Below are 18,142 nucleotides of genomic sequence, written 5' to 3'. Positions count from 1 at the left end.
TTATACAATAACTTGTTATTATAGCTGAAAACCAGGAACCGATTTTTCTTTTTTAACCTCTTAAATCGCAGGGAATGCACGCAGGTTCTTCCTTAGTGCACACACCGCGCAGAGAGGGTCTGCCCTCAGGGAAAAGTACGTTCTTCTTTCTACCAAACCTCAGTGAACAAAGCCCAACTGTTCCTCCGCTTCTAACAAGGGTCACGCTCTTCCGGTCTTCGTAATCCACCTAGAAACAACCCAAACCGGCCACGGCCTCCCCTAAGTCCCCCACCTACAGCACGTCATAGCCCTAAGCCGCGCCTCCAACACTGCGTAATGGGCCAGAGTACTACGTCACCACCGACGTAGGGGCTGGGGCTTCTGACCCGCGGTCACGTGTCCGAAGCCACTGTCTTCCGCCTCCGTCATTTCCGAGTGCGACTGCCGCTTCTGTCCGACCGGAAGCTAGACGGGCTGGATTCGTACTTGTATCTGATCGTCCACCCCACTGATCGTCCCCTCCCAGCGGGAGGGACATGAGTGTCCCTGGGCCACCGCCCCCGGACGGGGTCTTGGCCGGGCCCCCTGACGTCTTGGAGGCCAGTGAGCCGACGCCGGGTACGTGGTGTCGGCTGGACCAGCTGCCCCTGGGAGTCCGAGGAACCCGGGACCCGAGTGGGTGGGACGCCGGAGCCGCTCGGAGGGAATCAACAGCTATCTGCAGTTGCGGCCGCGAGGACTCTGGTCCTGCTGCCTAGCGGAATGGGCGGGAACCAAAGTCCGGAGGGGAAGCTGTGTGTTGGGGTGCAGCTGCTGGCGTTTGATGGCGAAATCATTCTAAGTTTGTGTTGACTCTGGCACGTTGTTGATTATTCGTCCGAAGGCTAGGGGTTAGGAATGAATTTGCCACAAAAGGTGTTCGATCGATTCAGAGAGTTATTAACTATTGGCCACTTACGAATACTCCGCCTTGCTTGGTTATTCATTTCCATTCCTCCAGCAGCCTTTTTAACCTGAATTCTAGGGGAGTTTTAAGCATAAATACCCAAAGGCATACTTTGAGTTGAATGAACTTGCTGTGCACCCAGACTGGTGCTGTTTATGTGTCATCATCCTTGGGAGAATTGAGAAATAGTCACTCAAAGCGTTTGTGTTCTTTGGTTCATGTAAGGGACCCTAGAAGAGAAAGGTTGTAGGGGTTTGGATCTACCTTTAAAAAATAGCTCCTTGTTCCAGAAATGAGGAGATTGCCCCAAAGTAGTGCTCTTGGCACTTTACTGGTCATACTTTTACTCAGTGATCTATTAGTCTTCACACCGTCATAAGTCACTTCTGTAAATATGACTTTTTTGTGGTATATGTTTACAACTTGGACCCATCTCCTAACTCACTTGCTTCTCTGATGGATACCTTGACATGGTTGTTTTGCACCAATCTCACATACAACATGCATAGATATTGTGCATGTTACATGTCTGATCCTGTTAATGGTGCCAGGTTACTATCACTTGAAACTTTGAAATTGCTCTCAACTCTTTGCAATCTTGTTTTTCCCCCACTTTAATGTTATGGGTTATACTATAAAATTTCCATCTCTTCTGTATTTTCATCCTTTACTCAGCAGTTGTAAGTTTACTCAGAGTTGTAAGCACTATTTCAACCTGTCTCTCCCAGTACTGTTCCATCACTGTTCCAAGATAAAGCTGCAATCATGTCATTCCCTTGCCTAGAATCTTTAAATGGCTCTTCACTACTTATTAAACAGAATGATTTATAAATCATGTCATTCCCTTGCCTAGAATCTTTAAATGGCTATTCAATACTTATTAACTTGGCACTTAAGGACCCTCACAGGCTGGTCACATTGTATTACAGCTTATTATGCTGTGTATGCCTTATGCTCATGACACCTCACACCCTCTCCCCTTTCCAGAGCAATCCTATATTCCCACCTTTCCTTTACCCATATTGCATTCCCTCTACCTTTCATAGAATTCTACCCATTTGGAAATAGTTCACCAGAAGATTGATTGTTGGTGGGAGTGTAAATTGATGCCATCTCCTAGGAGGGGGTTTGCTGTTTCAAAAGTGCATAAACCTTTTAATTGTCTGCTTTTAAGAATTTATCCTACAAAAACTATGACAGATATGCAGAGATTTAGCTAGGACGCTTACTATAACATTGTTTTAAACAACAAAAGGTAAAACTAACCTAAATAATCCATCCATGAGGAACTGGTTAAACAAATTTTGGTAGAATTCTATTCTGTTAAAAAAAATGAGTAAAATGTATGAATTGCCAAGATCATTGTAATGTCATGTGTAGCTAATAAAAAAAAGAATAAAAAAAGAGTGAGTAGATCAGTATATGTTGCTATAGAAAGACATATATAAGACATATATTTTAAGAGAAAAGTAGAACAGTTTGAGTTGTATTTCATTCATGATAGAAAGACTAATATGCATGCTCTGTAAGAAACTTTGGAGTGACATCCATTCCTTAAGCCTCAGATCTATTGGCCATATTTCCTTCTGTCATGGCACTTATCATACTCTGACTTCCCTGTATTATGCCCTTTCAGGAAAGTGGATTTATCTTTATTTATTGTTGAAATTTCAGAAAGTAGTAGAAGGCATAGATATTCAGTAAGTATTTCTTACATAAATAGGTAAGGACACTTTCTTTAATTTCTCACAATAAAATATCTGGAACTTAGTGGCTCAATATGTATAAAAACATGAATAACAGATTTGTCCATAAATAACCAGAAGATTGAGGTAGAAGAAGTAGTCCTATGAGTTTAACATGTATAAATTGCAAGGGAAGTGAATTAGTTCTTATGCCTTAAATTTGAAATATCCTTATTTGAATGTTTTTATCTGTTCATTTGTAATATTGATGTTTTCTGTATTAAAGTTACTGTTTGTTCTGTTATTATAATCAAACTTTAAGCAGTGTAACTATTTGCCAGATATAATTGATTAATTTTTGCATCCAAAGGTACATAAGTGGCACTATATGCCTAGTGCTCCTCTTTTCTCACTAGATATATAGATATAGATAAATGTGTTGTGTTTCAGCTTCTATTTAGTTCTTTCTGTTGTTGTCTTGTATTGAGAATTCTAAAGTTTGTTCATGTATTTCTCAGAATTAAAGTAAAAACCATACAAATTTATTTTGATTTTCTTTTTTTCTATTTATTTATTTATTTTGCATTACAATTCTTAATACACCATTATACAATAATTTATTATATCTCAGATTATATATAAGGTATGTTGACACCAAATTATTTTGATTTTCTAAAAGCTTATTTTGACCATGACAGCATATTGTTTTCCTTTATCTTGCCAAAATTCAAATCTGATAAAAACTGTACTTAGAGATATGTGATAAGCAATGTGTTACAATATATGTATTCTAGAGATATTATGATTGTAGACCATGATTGAAGAAAGATGTTTCAGTGTTTAATATTAATTTATCAATGCTTTTAGGGTATAATTTGAATAAAGTGATCCTTTCACTTTTTCTTCTCATTTTAAACCAATGATTCTAAAAGGAAAGAAGAACACCTGTGTTAAGGAGAGTGGGTATGTGCTCTCAGCTCCACAGCCGGCCTTCTTCCCTCCTTACCTGTGACTCCTCAACCTTTTTTAGTACTGTGACAATTTAAAAGTTTCCTAAATTTGAATTTTGTTTGGGCACAGGTTTAAGTGACACTTCTCCAGATGAAGGGTTAATAGAGGACTTGACTGTAGAAGACAAAGCAGTGGAGCAACTGGCAGAAGGATTGCTTTCTCACTACTTGCCAGATCTGCAGAGATCAAAACAAGCCCTCCAGGAACTCACGTAAGCAAACAAGCAACCAGATATGCACCCATTTCCTTTCTGGTGTAGGCATAATTTATATTTGCATATAGTATTAAGGTTTAATATTTTGTAATATTTAATAATAATTTAGTATTTCTATATCTTTCATGAGTACATAGTAATCTGAATATGAAAAGTAAAATGAATACTCTAAAATGTTTAATTTCCTCTAAGAAATACCCCAAAATCTTATCTAATTTCTGTGATTAGTTTAGGTGTTTTATCATTATTTTATGAACATATTGCCTACTGGAGAGTGTCCCAGGATGGGTATCCACCTGTTACTGAGTAGAGTTGAAAAATTGCATCCACAAAAGTTATACTTTTTTTTTTTTAAGGCCTACCCTTTTAAAAATTATTTTGATATTTTCATTGGCTGATTTGAATATTTTCCAGAGACTCTTAAACTTCTTTTTTTGAGATGACCTGTTTCATTCCTAGTAAATTATAAATAAAGGATTGTAGTATGTGCTAAAAGAAGATCAGAATAATGTAGAATAGAACCCACAGAGTGCAATCAATATACAAAAATATACACTCTGTAGTTACTCTCACGCAGAAATGACAAACTTAATTAGCTTTTGCCTCATTCTGCGTCAGAATCTTTCTGGATTGCCCTGGTTGGCTTGTCTGTCATTTCTTTCTGTGATGGTGAACTTTAATTTTGCTATGAACTGCTTGTGCTTTAAGGCCTACCCTTTTAAAAATTATTTCAGAATACTTTATTATGTCAAATGAAGAGGAATAATCAACTCTGCCTGTTTTCTCATTTTTAATAAATAATGTTGATTCTTGGCTTTGTGATGCTAAATGGATATAAAAGTGGTGTTCTGTGACATGTAGCACACTGCTGTAGTTAGGAAGTTGGCAACATTCTCAGTTTTCTGCTAGTCTCAAGGGAAAATTTTTATCCCTTATGCATGAAATGCCTTGTATTTTGATGCCAATCAAGCCTTATTACAAAAAGTCATAAATTGGATAAATTATGATGGACTGAAGGGAAGGTTAAGACACTCTGCAAACAAAATATATCTAGGTAACATTTTACTTATAGGAAGTTGGGAATCAAGGTTTAATTGCAGAGTTTAACATTGACTAAAGTGAAATGTTTTGAATAACCCCACTTATCTTATAGACGCCCAGAAGATGATGATGATGATGATGATAATAAAATCAGTTATTACTCTGTTACTACTGTATATGTTCTATATGCCCAGCTCTTTATTTACCATGTCTTAATTAATTCTCACATTAACTTTATGAAATATTTAATATTATTCCCATTTAGGATTCAGGAATCTGAGGCTCAGAAAGGTTAAATAGCTTGGAAAAGTTTACACAAATAGTGGTAGAGTTAACTATTGAATATGATGAGTTAGTATTTGTTAAACTTGTTGAGTGTTACAGAATGGTAAACAAATTTAAGAGAAATGTTTTCTAGTAGCTACTGCTTTTTCCTACATCTTCATAAGTAGTGAAATTTGTTCTAGGTACAAATGTAGTACTAGTCCTGGCTCTTCCATCAAACCTTTGTTAAGCCACGTAACCATAGAAACCAAGGCCTAGAAAGGTGAGGGAGAAAGTAGTGGTTGATAAAAATTAATTTTATTTTGTAGCTAACAATGGGTAATTGCACCATAGTGCAATTTTGAATGCCTTTGGGGAGCTTCATTTGAGATAATCCATGCTTGTTGGGCCTTCAATAGAAATAGCTTTTCTCTCAAAGAATCCTTCCTTAGACACTGCATCAGGCATCACAGTCATTTCCAACATATTTACCATGGATTGTACAAAGCTTCAAAGGAATTGAGGTTCAGTCATCTTTTCTGCTGTATTGTATTTCAGGTAAACTACTTCTTCCTCTTTTTTTAAAATTCTTTTACTGGTGCATTATAGTTATAAATAATTGGGTTAATTTTGACATAATTATACATACATGGAGTTTAATTTATTCCATTTGAGTCTCTGGTGCCTTCCACCTTTCCCTTCTTGTCTCCTTCCCTCCCCTTCCCTCTCCTTTATGGTGGGGCCTCCTCCTTGAGTGCCTAGATTTATGAATCCAGAAGGCACTCTACTTAAGGTATTATCATAAAGAATGCAGATCAGGATTAACCAAAGGAAGATGCAATGGCCAGGTCTGGGTAGTATCCAAATACAGAGCTTCTTTCTGTGCTTTTTCCTAGTGAAATTAGGGCATGTCAGAACTGCCTCCCCACCACTACCCAAGGCACATCTATATTCACTAACCAGGAATCTCTACTGAGCCTTAAGTGTTACAAGGTTTTATTATGTAGGCATAATGGATTGAATCATTGACAACCTAATCAAACTCAATCTCTAGTTTCCTTCCTTCTCTGGGCTGATATCACATGGCTCAAAGCTCCAACCCTCTATCTAATCACATGGTTGATATTTCTAGCATGTCCAGCCCCCATCTTGAAGCTCTAAGAGGTCCGCTATAGAACTACCTCATTGGCATTAAGAGGTATGAGTCAAGAAGCTCATGGAAAATAAAGACATTCTTATCACTTGGGAATTTCAAGGATTTTCAAAACTATGCTTGGAACTTGGTACAAAGGTCAGACAAATCTTTTTATACAACAGGTGTCTATTCAGATCTTTGTTAGTGAAAATTTTTTCTTTCTTATTGTTGAATTTTAAGAGTTCTTTGTTTATTTTTGATACTAGTCCTTTATATTTCAGATATTTTCTTCAAGTCCATGGTTTGTCTTTTCATTCTCTTAATAGTTTCTTTGGCAGAGTAGAGGTTTTTAATTTGAATAAAGTCTGACATCAGTTTTTCTTTCATGGATCATACTTTGGTATTGTATTTAAAAACTTATCAACAAAACAAGGTCACCTAAACCTACATTTTCTTCTAGAAGTTTTAAGTTTTCATTTTATATTTAGATCTATGATCCATTTTGAGTTAATTTTTGTGAGTGGTTTTAAATCTGTGACCAGATTTATTTCTTTACATATGGACAGTCAATTGATTCAGCACCATTTGTTGAAAAGACTATTCTTTCCCCATTGTATTGAAACTGTTTCTTTGTCAAAGAGCAGTTGATTATATTTATTTGGGTCAATATAAGGGCTTCTTAGTTTGATCCATTGGTCAGTGTGTCTTTTAGTTTACTAACACTATGCTGTCTTGATTTCTGTAGCTTTATAGTGAATCTTGAGATTAATAGTGTAAGTCTCCTGTTTTTTTCCCCCCAGTATTGTGTTGACTATTTTAGGTCTTTGCCTTTCCATGTGAAATGTAGAATTAGTTTATTGACAGCTACTAAATAACTTTTATTGGGATTGTATTAACTTTCTAGATTAAGTTGGGAAGAATTGACATCTTAAAAATGAGATGGACATCATTACCCTAAGTACATGTATGAAGACATGAATGGTGTGAATATACTTTGAATTCAACCAGAGAATGAAACATTGTGCTCTATATATGTAATATGAATTATAATGCATTCTGCTGTTATATGTAATAAATTAGAATAAAAAATATTGTCATTTAATCCATGTACTTGGAATATTTCTCCATTATTTGAATCTTTGATTTTTTTTCAAGAGAGTTTTGTACTTTTTTCATTCTGTGTATATATATATGTGTGTGTGTGTGTGTGTGTAAATATATATATATATATTTTAAGATTCATACCTAAGTATTTCATTGGAGAGAGGGAATATTTTACAAGTGGTATTGTTTTTAAATTTCATTTTCATTGCTGGTATCTTGGTAAGCAGCTGACTGTATAGTGGCCTCATGTCCTGAAATCTTACTTTAATTATTTGGTAGAAATCACCAATGAATCTATATGGCCCTGGTACTTTTATTTCATTTTATCTTATTGGAATCAATATTAATTCACCTTTTCTAATAAATATAGGCCTACTTAGATTTCTGTTTCTTTTGGTGTGAGTTTTGGTAGTTTGTGTCCAGGACTTAGTCTACTCCATCCAAGTTATTAAATTTGTGGGTATAGAATTCTTGGAAGTATTCCTTCATTATCCTTTTAATATCTTGGGAGTACCAGTGACCCTTCTGTGAATGATACCATTAATTTGTATCTTTTTTTCCTGTTTGATCTGGCTAGATGTTCATCAATTTATCATACGGAAGTTTTTGGTTATATTGATATTTCTTTAATGTTTTCAGTTGTAATGTCCTGTTTTTGCTGTTCTACTTATCTAATATGGTTGACTTACTGAGTTTTCCTGTCCTGTGTTCTGTATTTCACCATCTGTGACCTCTGGCCTATTCTCTTTTTCATCACTACTCTATTTAGCACAGTTTTTCAGACAAATCATATGTATTTTTTAAAAAATATCATGTAATGTCACTTATTCCTGTGACTCTTCCATTGATCCACTTGGAGAGAAATATTAGAGAAGTTTGCTTCTCTTCCTCAATAGGATTTGAATCAAAATTTTAATGAGGAACCTTAGAAGTCATCTGTTCTGGCTGACCTCTCTTTAGAAATGAGATGATATATATCCAGAGAAATAAGCTGAATCCCCAAAGCCACACAAATAGCTATTGGTAGGGATAAGGTTGCAATCCTAGTTCTGTGCTTTTTTTTTTCAACTTGCTACTTATTTATCTTTTTGAGCTTATTCCTTAGTACTGCATCCTTCCCAACTCTAATCAGAAAAGTTAGTGCCCCTCATTTCCTTTATGGGAATGTTGCTGTTTTAAAGTATGTAAGATATTGAGTTTCTTGGGGAAAATATTATAAAAAGCTTCTTTTTTTCAGGACAATAAAAAGAATTGAAAATACTTTTAAATGATTTGATTATTTTAATTGTTAAAGAGTCTGCAATTGAAGCAAGAATATAGACACATTAGGTTATCAGTGTGCCTTTATAATATTATGTTAAAACAGATGATGCTAAACCAAATAAGCCTTGGGGGAAATACATTTCTACCTAAATTCTAAACTTTAGCATTAACCAAAATGAATATTATTTCCCCTGAAGAACTACCACTTAAAATATATGAAAAGTTTATTTTGGCTATGTGCTTTTGTTTCAGACAGAACCAAGTTGTGTTATTAGATACATTGGAACAAGAGATTTCAAAATTTAAAGAATGTCATTCTATGCTGGATATTAATGCTTTGGTGAGTGTGATTTTTGTTGATATAACTCAACTATACATTGTTTTAGAAATAGCTAGGTCTGTGTGGTGGTGCACATCTGTGCACAACTGAAATTCCAGTGGCTTGGGAGGCTGAGGCAGGAGGATTACAAGTTCAACGGCAGCCTCATCAACTTAGTGAGGCTTTAAACCACTTAGTGAGACTTTGTCTCCAAAAACAAGCTTAAGTTTATTCTCTCAGGTATGTACTTAGAATGTACTTATATATGTTTAGGATTTTAACTTCTGCATTTTTAAAGTTTATAATTTGGGCTTCGTGGCTTTTGGTTAAAGCACCTGTCTACAGAGTTTAGCATTTGTCTTTTAAAAAAAAAAATTTATTTATTCTTTTTAGTTTACCTGATAGTAGAATGTATTTTGATATACCATATTATACATGGAATATAACTTCCCATTTTTATGATTATACATGATGTAGAGTTATATTGGTCATATATTCATATATGAACATAGGAAAGTTATGTCTGATTCACTCTACTGTCTTTCCCATTCCCATCCCCTTTCCTTGCCCCCGTTCTGCCCTGTCCAATCTGGTGAACACCATCCTCCCCGCAGCCTATTATGAGTCAGCATCCACACACCAGAGAGAACATTCAGCCTTTGTTTTTTTTGGGACTGGCTTCTTTTACTCAGCATTATAATCTCCAATTTCATGCATTTACCTACAAATGCCATAATTTCATTTTTCTTTATGGCTGAGTAATATTCCATTGTGTATATGTACCACATTTTATTTATCATTCATCTGTTGAAGGGCACCTAGTTTGGTTCCATAGCTTAGCTATTGTGAATTGAGTTGCTATAAACATTGATGTAGCTAGGTCACTGTAGTATGCTGATTTTAAGTCCTTTGGGTATATACCAAGAAGTGGGATAACTTGGTCAAATGGTGGTTCTATTCCAAGTTTTCTGAGGAATTTCCATACTGCTTTCCAGAGTGATTTTATCAATTTGCACTTCCACCAAATGAGTGTACTTTTCCCCCCACATCCTTGCCAAAATTTATTGTTGCTTGAATTCTTGATAATTGCCATTCTAACTGGAGTGAGATGAAATATCAGTGTAGTTTTAATTTGCATTTCTGTAATTGCTAGTGATGTTGAACATTTTTTCATATATTTGTTGACTGATTGTATTTCTTCTTCTGTGAAGTATCTGTTCAGTTCCTTAGCCCATTTTTTGATTGGGTTATTTAGATTTTTTGGGTTAAGTTTTTTTTTTAATATATATACTTTTTTAGTTGTAGATGGACACAATATCTTTATTTATTTATTTTATGTTGTGCTGAATATCAAACCCAGTGCCTAACGCATGTGAGGCAAGTGCTATATCACTGAGTTACAATCCCAGCCCTTAGTGTTAAGTTTTTTTTAGTTCATTATATATCCTGGAGGTTAATCCTCTGAGGTGCACGTGGCAAAGATTTTCTCCCATTCTGTAGGCTCTCTGTTCATGTTCTTGATTGTTTCCTTTGCTATGAAGAGACTTTTTAATTTGATACCATCCCATTTATTGATTCTTAATTTTACTTCCTGGACTTCAGGAGTTTTATTGAGGAATTTGGTTCCTAAGCCAGCATGTTGGAGAGTTGGACCTACTTTTTCTTCTATCAGGCACAGAGTCTCTAGCCTAATGCCTGGGTCTTGGATCCACTTTGAGTTGAATTTTGTGTAGGTTGAGGGTTAGGGTTCTAAATTAATTTTGTTACATATGGATTTCAGTTTTCCCAGCACCATTTGTTGAAGAGGTTATCTTCTCCAATGTATGTTTTTTGTGCCTTTGTCTAGTATGAGATAACCATATTTATGCGGGTTTGTCTTTGTGTCTTCTATTCTGTACCATTGGTCTATGTATCTGTTTTGGTGCCAATACCATGCCATTTTTGTTACTATGGTTCTGTAGTATAATTTAAGTTCTGGTAATTGTGATGCTTTCTGCTTCACTTTTCTTTCTGAGGATTGTTTTGGCTATTCTGGATCTTATTTTTCCAAATTAATTTCATGGTTGCATTTTCTATTTCTATGAAGAATGTCATCAGGACCTTAATAGGAATTGCATTAAATCTGTATAGCACTTTTGGTAGTATGGCCATTTTGACAATATTAATTATGCCTATCCAAGAACATGAGAGATCTTTTCATCTTTTAATGTCGTCTTCAATTTCTTTCTTTAGAGTTCTGTAGTTTTCATTATAGAAACCTTTCACCTCTTTTGTTAGATTGATTTCCAAATAATTTTTTTGAGGCTATTGTGATTGGGTTAGTTTTCCTAATTTCTTTTTCAGTTGATTCATCAGTGATGTGTAAGAATGAATTTGTTTATGGGTGTTAATTTTATATCCGGATAGTTTGCTGAATTCATTTATGGGTTCTAGAAGTTTTCTAGTGGAGTTCTTTTGGGTCTTTTAGATATAGAATCACATTGGCAAATAGGAATAGTTTGAGATTTTCCTTTCCTGTTTATATCCCTTTAATTTCTTTCTTCTGTCTGATTGCTCTGGCGAGTGTTTCCAGGACTGTGTTGAATAGGAATGGTAAAAGAGGGCATTCCTCTTGTTCCAGTTTTTAAAGGGAATGCTTTCAATTTTTTCTCCATTTATAATCATGTTGGCCTTGTGTTTAGCATGTATATAGCTTTTACAATGTTGAGGTATGTTCCTACTCTCTCTAGTTTTTTTTAGTGTTTTGAACGTGAATGAATACTGTATTTTGTCAAATGCTTTTTCTGTCTGTATCTGTTGAGATAATCATGTGATTCTTGTATTTATTGATGTGATGAATTACATTTACTGATTTCCATATGTTGAACCAATCTTGCATCCCTGGGATGAACCCCATTTGATCATGGTGCACTGTCTTTTTAATATGTTTTTGTATGCCAGGATTTTATTAAGAATTTTTACATATGTGTTCATCAGGAATATTGATGTGAAGTTTCTTTTTCTGATGTGTTTTTAGAATTTGTCCTTTTTAAAAATATTTTTAGGTCATAATGTACACAGTATCTTTATGAATTTTTTATATGGTGCTGAGGAACGAACTCAGTGCCTCATATGTGCGAGGCAAGCTCTTTCCCACTGAGCTACAATCCCAACCCAAGAATTTGTCTTTTTAACAGAAAACTTTGCTTTGCTGTAATTTCCATTTCTTAATATCTTTTGTAATATTGAACTTGTGAAACTGAACTTATTTCTAAGTCTTAATTATATTTGCTCATTGTCTCAATCTGCATGACAGTTTATTCAAGGCTAACTGAGCAGTTGATGAGGGGATGAAGAAAAGACAGTCAAATATACAAACAGAAAAAAAACCAGGGCCTGGTGGTTCAGCCAACCTCGGATGGAGGAAGACTGACCTTGCTTGGCATGTTTATTATGTAGGTTTAAACATTAAAAGGATTTATTGTGAGAAAGTTTCTTCAAGATAAACAGAACTGAAGTTGAAGGTATAAACAGCCCAATTAAAACTTGCCAGCCTGGACCCATAATTCTCTACCCCCTGGGCAGCTGGCATTTGAACCCAGGGTTAAGAACAATAAATTCTGTGACTGGTACAAAATCTTCCTTTGAATAGGGCATCGCTATAGCAACTGGGCAATCTCAAATCAATACCCTGGAGCCGAGAGTTCTCCAGGGAGGGATCGCCTCTGTCACAGAATAGTTCAAAACCTATGACTTAGTGACAGCCCATAATTGAAGACTTAGAAACTAAAGAGTAAGGAACTTTTTAAAAAATGAAATGCAGTTACTTAAAATTTTTTTTTGTAGTTGTAGATGGACAGTATGCCTTTATTTTATTTTATTTTTATTATATGGTGCTGAGGATCAAACCCAGTGCCTCCCACATGTGAGACAAGTGATCTGCCATTGAGCTATAGCCCCAGTCCAAAGTAAGGAACTTTTAGGGTACAGTTTTTCCCATTAAGGAAAATACAGTCTATCAATTACCTGGTTTCTTAAATTAGCATTTTATTTAATTATATGGTATATGTGTAATACTGTAATAAATTAATACCATGGCTAAAATGAATACTTCAAGAATGATTTATTAGATCTTTCAAATAATTGAATAATTGAATTTCATCAGCAACTCTGTAGTTTTTTTCTGTTGGGAGGGGGTTACCAGGAATTGAACCCAGGGGCACTCAACCACTGAGCCACATCCCCAGTCCTATTTTGTATTTTATTTAGAGACAGGGTCTCACTGAGTTGCTTAGTGTCTTGCTTTTACTGAGGCTGGCTTTGAACTTGTGATACTCCTGCTTCAGCCTCCCCAGCCACTGGGATAACAGGTGAGTGTCACCAAGCCCATTAACTCTGTCGTTTTTTGAAGAGAACTGATATTCTTTATTTTAAGTAAAGGTAAATAGCAAAAACAAGAACTTGTTGTTCCCTTTTTTCCCCCTTGAACATCAGAAAAAGCTTGGTTTGCATGTTTTATATATCTGGTAGAGATCCATATGTACCTCAAAAAGCAGACTTTTTATTGGGAAGATGAAGTTCACTGATGTTTTCCTTACAGAACAATCCAAACCAAAGTCCATATTCTCTACGATGGGACCGAGAGAGGCTTGTTGTATTAAATAGTCTTCTGTTCAGTAGTTTGTGACATCTTGTGAAGGGGGTAAGCCAGGTTACACTGATCAACTTTTGTGTTCCTCGCTGAGTTCATGTTGCAGTTGAATGGGTATTTATTGCACCAGTGAACTAAGAGGATGCATTACTATTGCCTCAGTCTGAAGAGATAGAAACTGAGTTTTCTTCTTTTTTCCTCTCTCATCCAAGATTAGTTTTAATTGTCATCTAGGAATTGAAAAGTGGAAGGAATTGAGAGAGGGGGTGGTCTGGAAGCTCTAGATCTTGTCAGATTGAGATTTTTATTTTGCAGCTACAGTAAAGTTGCAGATTTATCTATGGATACTTCTCTCCTTTTTTTCTGATTCTGTTGCATTATCTGAGAATAAAGTGTTCTTCTCTCCCACCTATGTAGACCTGCATCACCCTCCCACATTCTCCTGTCATAAGACTTGGTTTAGGCTTTGCAGACTGGCTGAGATGGAAAGCATGTGCTTATAATTCCTGGGGAAGCACAGCCTCCTTGCAGAGGCTCATTTGCTTGGTCTGATCTCAAAAGCCCAAGGAACAGATCAAACTAGCCCATAGTTCTCCCAGTGATCTTTGGTCATAGCTTGGGTTTTCCTGATGAGCAGTGCATCAGTTAAGCTGTCCTATGTACCATAGCTTGCTCTCTCTTTTATAAAGAGTGTTTTACATTTCTAAAAGAATCATTTCATGCTTTTAAAGCAAAATGCTAGCTCTACCCACTTAAATATAAAGGTCTGTTTTATGATTTGTCTTTGTTAATCTGAACTTAATCAAATATTTTTCAAATCCTGCTAATGTTTTAAATAAAATTTATTTTTTGGAACTTGAAATATGGACATAATTAAGGCTCTAAAAAATTGATCTCTTTAAGAAGAATGAACTATAATTTAGACATTGATCTATTGATCCATTTTGATATTTCACTCATGTTTTAACTTTTAATTTACTTTTCCATGTTAAGTTCACTGAAGCTAAACACTATCATGCCAAGTTGGTGAACATAAGGAAGGAGATGCTGATGCTCCATGAAAAGACATCAAAATTAAAGGTAAGTTGAAAAATACAAGTTTAAAGTTTATTTTTCTTCAGTATTCATGTGTTGACTTTTTATTCTTGCATGTATAGTAATATAGATAAGTCATAGTACATTGTTTTCTTTTAAAACTTGTCATTTTTAAAATCTCTCTCTGAGCTTCTTTTCTAATAACTTGGCAGACAGGCTCATATTCTCTGGATATGCAGCTACAATTATCATTTAATAAGAATTTGTAGTAAATTTTTTTTTAATTAAGGAGACCTTGAGTTACCTAGAATAAATCTTAAAATTAAATTTGAAATGTATTAGTATGTATTGATTACCTCAAAGTATCATTACTTTTGAATTAGATCATAATCTATAACCCTTTTCTTTGACACAGAAAAGGGCACTTAAACTGCAGCAGAAGAGGCAGAAAGAAGAGTTGGAAAGGGAGCAGCAACGAGAAAAAGAATTTGAAAGAGAAAAGCAGTTAACAGCCAAACCAGCTAAAAGGGCATGAAAAATTGTGTTTTTGTGTGTTTTCTTCATGTATTCTATACTCTCTGGATTTAAGATGACCTAAGTATGGAGTGAGGTTCATATAGTGCCTTATACCTTTGTGTTATGTTTTGAAATCTTCATCCCAGGTTTGCTATGTCTCCATAACTTGTTTAAGCCATTTAAGAAGCCTTTCTTTCTTAGTAATAGACATAATGTCACTTGTTTTTGATATTTATATGTAACTTTCAACTTTTGTTTTGCTAATTTTATAATTCATCAGTTTGGCCTTCTGTCATTTGTAAACTGAAAAATGCTTTGATTATTATGGGAGTCTAGACTCTTAAGTAGTTCAAAATTATATGAATTTTTAAGCTTCTTGATTGTAGATTTAAAAGTTTAGTTTCTTATTTTATGAGATGATATGCCTTTCTGGCAATGAAACACTGATTTTGATTATTGCCTTTTCATTGCTTAGTTAAGAAAAATTTCCAGTTCTTTAATCACACATGCCCCTGGAAAAGATAATATAAGCCTTTGTGAAGAACATAGTGGAAAAGTATATGCACAGGAAATAATAGCACCTTAGGCATAGGCTAGGTGAGCAAGATGCCAGATAGATTCTTCTATAACCATATAGTCTCGCTTATTTTTGTTGTTGCTTTATGTATCTTTGGGGTTCAAAATAGATTACATCATTCCTAGAGTTTGGCAGGGATGATGGATATATCATACACTCAAATGCCCCTATGGATTTATACTTAGTCATTAGATAGTGAGATATAGTTTCTGTGCTTTTAAATCTCAAAGTAGAATGAAAAGTAAAACTACCTACTTTATAGATAATGTTAGGATTGGTGGAAAATTAGTAAATACCTTCACAAAAGAGGCAACATGAAACATTTAGTGTTTTCTAGAATTATTTTCTGATGTTATATGTGGGAACTTATTATGTGAGGGAAATATTATGAAGTTTCATTGCTTGAAATTGGTAGTGTATTATACTTTTGTTTTAGTATTATTTAACATGTAACTGGTCTCCAATCAGAGAATGTGTATCTTTTATAATCCACATTACATTTTTGGTAAGCTGGAACCACTACCTCTGATCACATATCAGGCTAATGATATAGAAAGCAGTAGATTTAAGTTGGGTGTTAAGAACTGGTCTGTTTGGAGGTTTAAGTAATTTGTTTGAAAGAGTCTTCTTTGATGAATGAATTATAGTTTCACAATTCACTTGACTTTAACCTAAGAATATAAATATATTTGAAAAGGCTAATTGTTGCCCTCTATCACTTGCTATAACTGCCTAGGGCATCACTAGGGCTTGCAGGACAATGTCACCTAAATTGCTGAATGTACTCTTTATTGATTTCTGACAAAGGTTGTGCATTGTTTGTCAGAGTGGTTTTGACCTGTTGTAATAATGGTTGTTTAAAATGCTAGTTCCTGGTCACTACTCTCAATCTACTGATGCAAATCTATTTGTTTGGTTTGTTTTGCTTTGTTTTTAGTTTTTAGTTTCCCCCAGTGATTCTAATGGACCTTGAAAGATGAGAACCATGGGTGTAGTGGCCAAGGTCATTGTTTCCTGTACTAAGGTGCATATCATTTTTGCCTGGGAACTTAAAAAAAAAAATACATTCTGAGTTCTTACTGATTAGTTTTAATAGGAGCCAGTGTATTTTTAGGGCACTCCCCAGATAGTTCTGATGCAAGGAACCACTGGAATAGATTATCTAGTAATTTATTTATAAGCAGTGAAATAGTTTAAAAGCTCTCTAGTAACTTTTGGGTTAATCTTATGAAATAAATTCTGAATTATTGGTTTTAATATACAATCAGATTTAAAACTAAACCCTAGCAGACAGGAAATAAATATAGAATTCTAGTTAATTAATTGAATTTCTGTTTTAAATCATGTTTATTGAATGAATGTCAAGGCCCATAACCTTCTTTCAGAATTGTATTATTTAAGTTTTGAACATTTTTAAACAGAGCAAAACAAATATAAATTAGCATCCACTATTTAAAAGTGAATGGTAAATCAAAATTACTGTTATCTTGGTAATTAAAATCTAAAATATCTGTATTTCAATAACAAATATATCTTGCTAACAAAACATGGATTCTTGCTGTATTTTTCACAAATACGGGATTGGTTGAAAAAGGTTGCCTTTGTCTTGAAACTATCAAATATGTATTGAACTGAAAGATGCAAGTTCACTTTGTGTTTACTCTGCGGTAAGTATCATGTAAATATGCAGAATGCTGAATGTAATATAGATGTGTCCACAGTGAGTGTTTAGGTGGCTACAGTTTATAAGTGTATGCCCACATACATTTGTCTGATTTTGAACTTGTAAACTTGTAGAGTGAGGACTACTTTTTATGCATTTAATAAAAAAATCTCTAAATTATCCAGTGTTCATCTGTAATATTTATGTTTTCTGTATTTACTTAAAGATAGTTCTGTTTACGCTGTTATTGTCATCAATTTTTCTTAATCATTAAATCACCTAATATCACTGTGCTCATACTTAAAAAGTTAGTTTCTAGATGTTTCTTTTGGATGAAGATAGTTCCTATATATATATTTAAGATTTCTGTTGCTCATTTATTCATGTTGTTTTAGATGAGTATTCATGTGTGGGACCACATGCCATCAAGTTTTCAGGGTAGGATTAGGATGAGACTAGGTTTATTTTCAAATTTATTAAGAGAGTGAAGTGAGTAGTCAGGATAGACATTTCCAATGCCTGTAATTTAAAAAGCACTTAATAAGCAAAAATTCCTTAAACACAGTGTAAAGGAAGAGTAATAGAAAGATGGGTGTAATTTGGAGCATAGTGGAGATGGTAATCTGGAGAAAGGGAAAGATTAAGACCAAAGTGAAAGGTTAAAGTATTCTATCTCTACTAAAGTATTCTATTTCCTGAATAAGGGAGGCTTACAGGCATGTAGAGAAGAATTAATAAAATTCACCTATTTTAGGAG

The 18,142-nt window shown here is 34.6% G+C and overlaps 1 protein-coding gene across 2 annotated transcripts; it reads left to right on the top strand.

The window, feature by feature from the left end:
* Nucleotides 1-412: 412 nt before the first annotated feature.
* On the top strand, nt 413-17,565 carry Bloc1s6 (biogenesis of lysosomal organelles complex 1 subunit 6). Of its 2 annotated transcripts, none has more exons than XM_005316528.5 (5): nt 413-600; nt 3,694-3,835; nt 8,898-8,985; nt 14,588-14,674; nt 15,045-17,565. In XM_005316528.5, exons 1-5 carry the CDS (start codon nt 519-521, stop codon nt 15,162-15,164), a joined length of 519 nt encoding a protein of 172 aa, XP_005316585.1. In that variant the 5' UTR covers nt 413-518; the 3' UTR covers nt 15,165-17,565. The 2 variants fall into 2 exon arrangements, with proteins under 2 accessions (XP_005316585.1, XP_021582226.1); XM_021726551.3 differs by lacking the exon at nt 413-600 and adding an exon at nt 653-828 and having other exon boundaries at nt 3,681-3,835.
* The last annotated feature ends 577 nt before the right edge of the window (nt 17,566-18,142 follow it).

This window comes from Ictidomys tridecemlineatus, chromosome 5 (genome assembly GCF_052094955.1).
Source record: "Ictidomys tridecemlineatus isolate mIctTri1 chromosome 5, mIctTri1.hap1, whole genome shotgun sequence".
Lineage (NCBI taxonomy): Eukaryota > Metazoa > Chordata > Mammalia > Rodentia > Sciuridae > Ictidomys > Ictidomys tridecemlineatus.
The sequence above is the reverse complement of the archived record's forward strand: the minus strand, read 5'-3'. Positions and strand labels throughout refer to the sequence as shown.

What these genes read in the sequence shown, in the direction of transcription:
- Bloc1s6 (XM_021726551.3), top strand. Translation starts at nt 745, where the DNA reads ATGGGCGGGAACCAAAGTCCGGAGGGGAAGCTGTGTGTTGGGGTGCAG. An exon ending in GCGAAATCATTCTAAGTTTG is followed by an intron (nt 829 to 3,680) that starts TGTTGACTCTGG and finishes AAATTTGAATTT; the next exon opens with TGTTTGGGCACAGGTTTAAG. An exon ending in TGCTGGATATTAATGCTTTG is followed by an intron (nt 8,986 to 14,587) that starts GTGAGTGTGATT and finishes TTCCATGTTAAG; the next exon opens with TTCACTGAAGCTAAACACTA.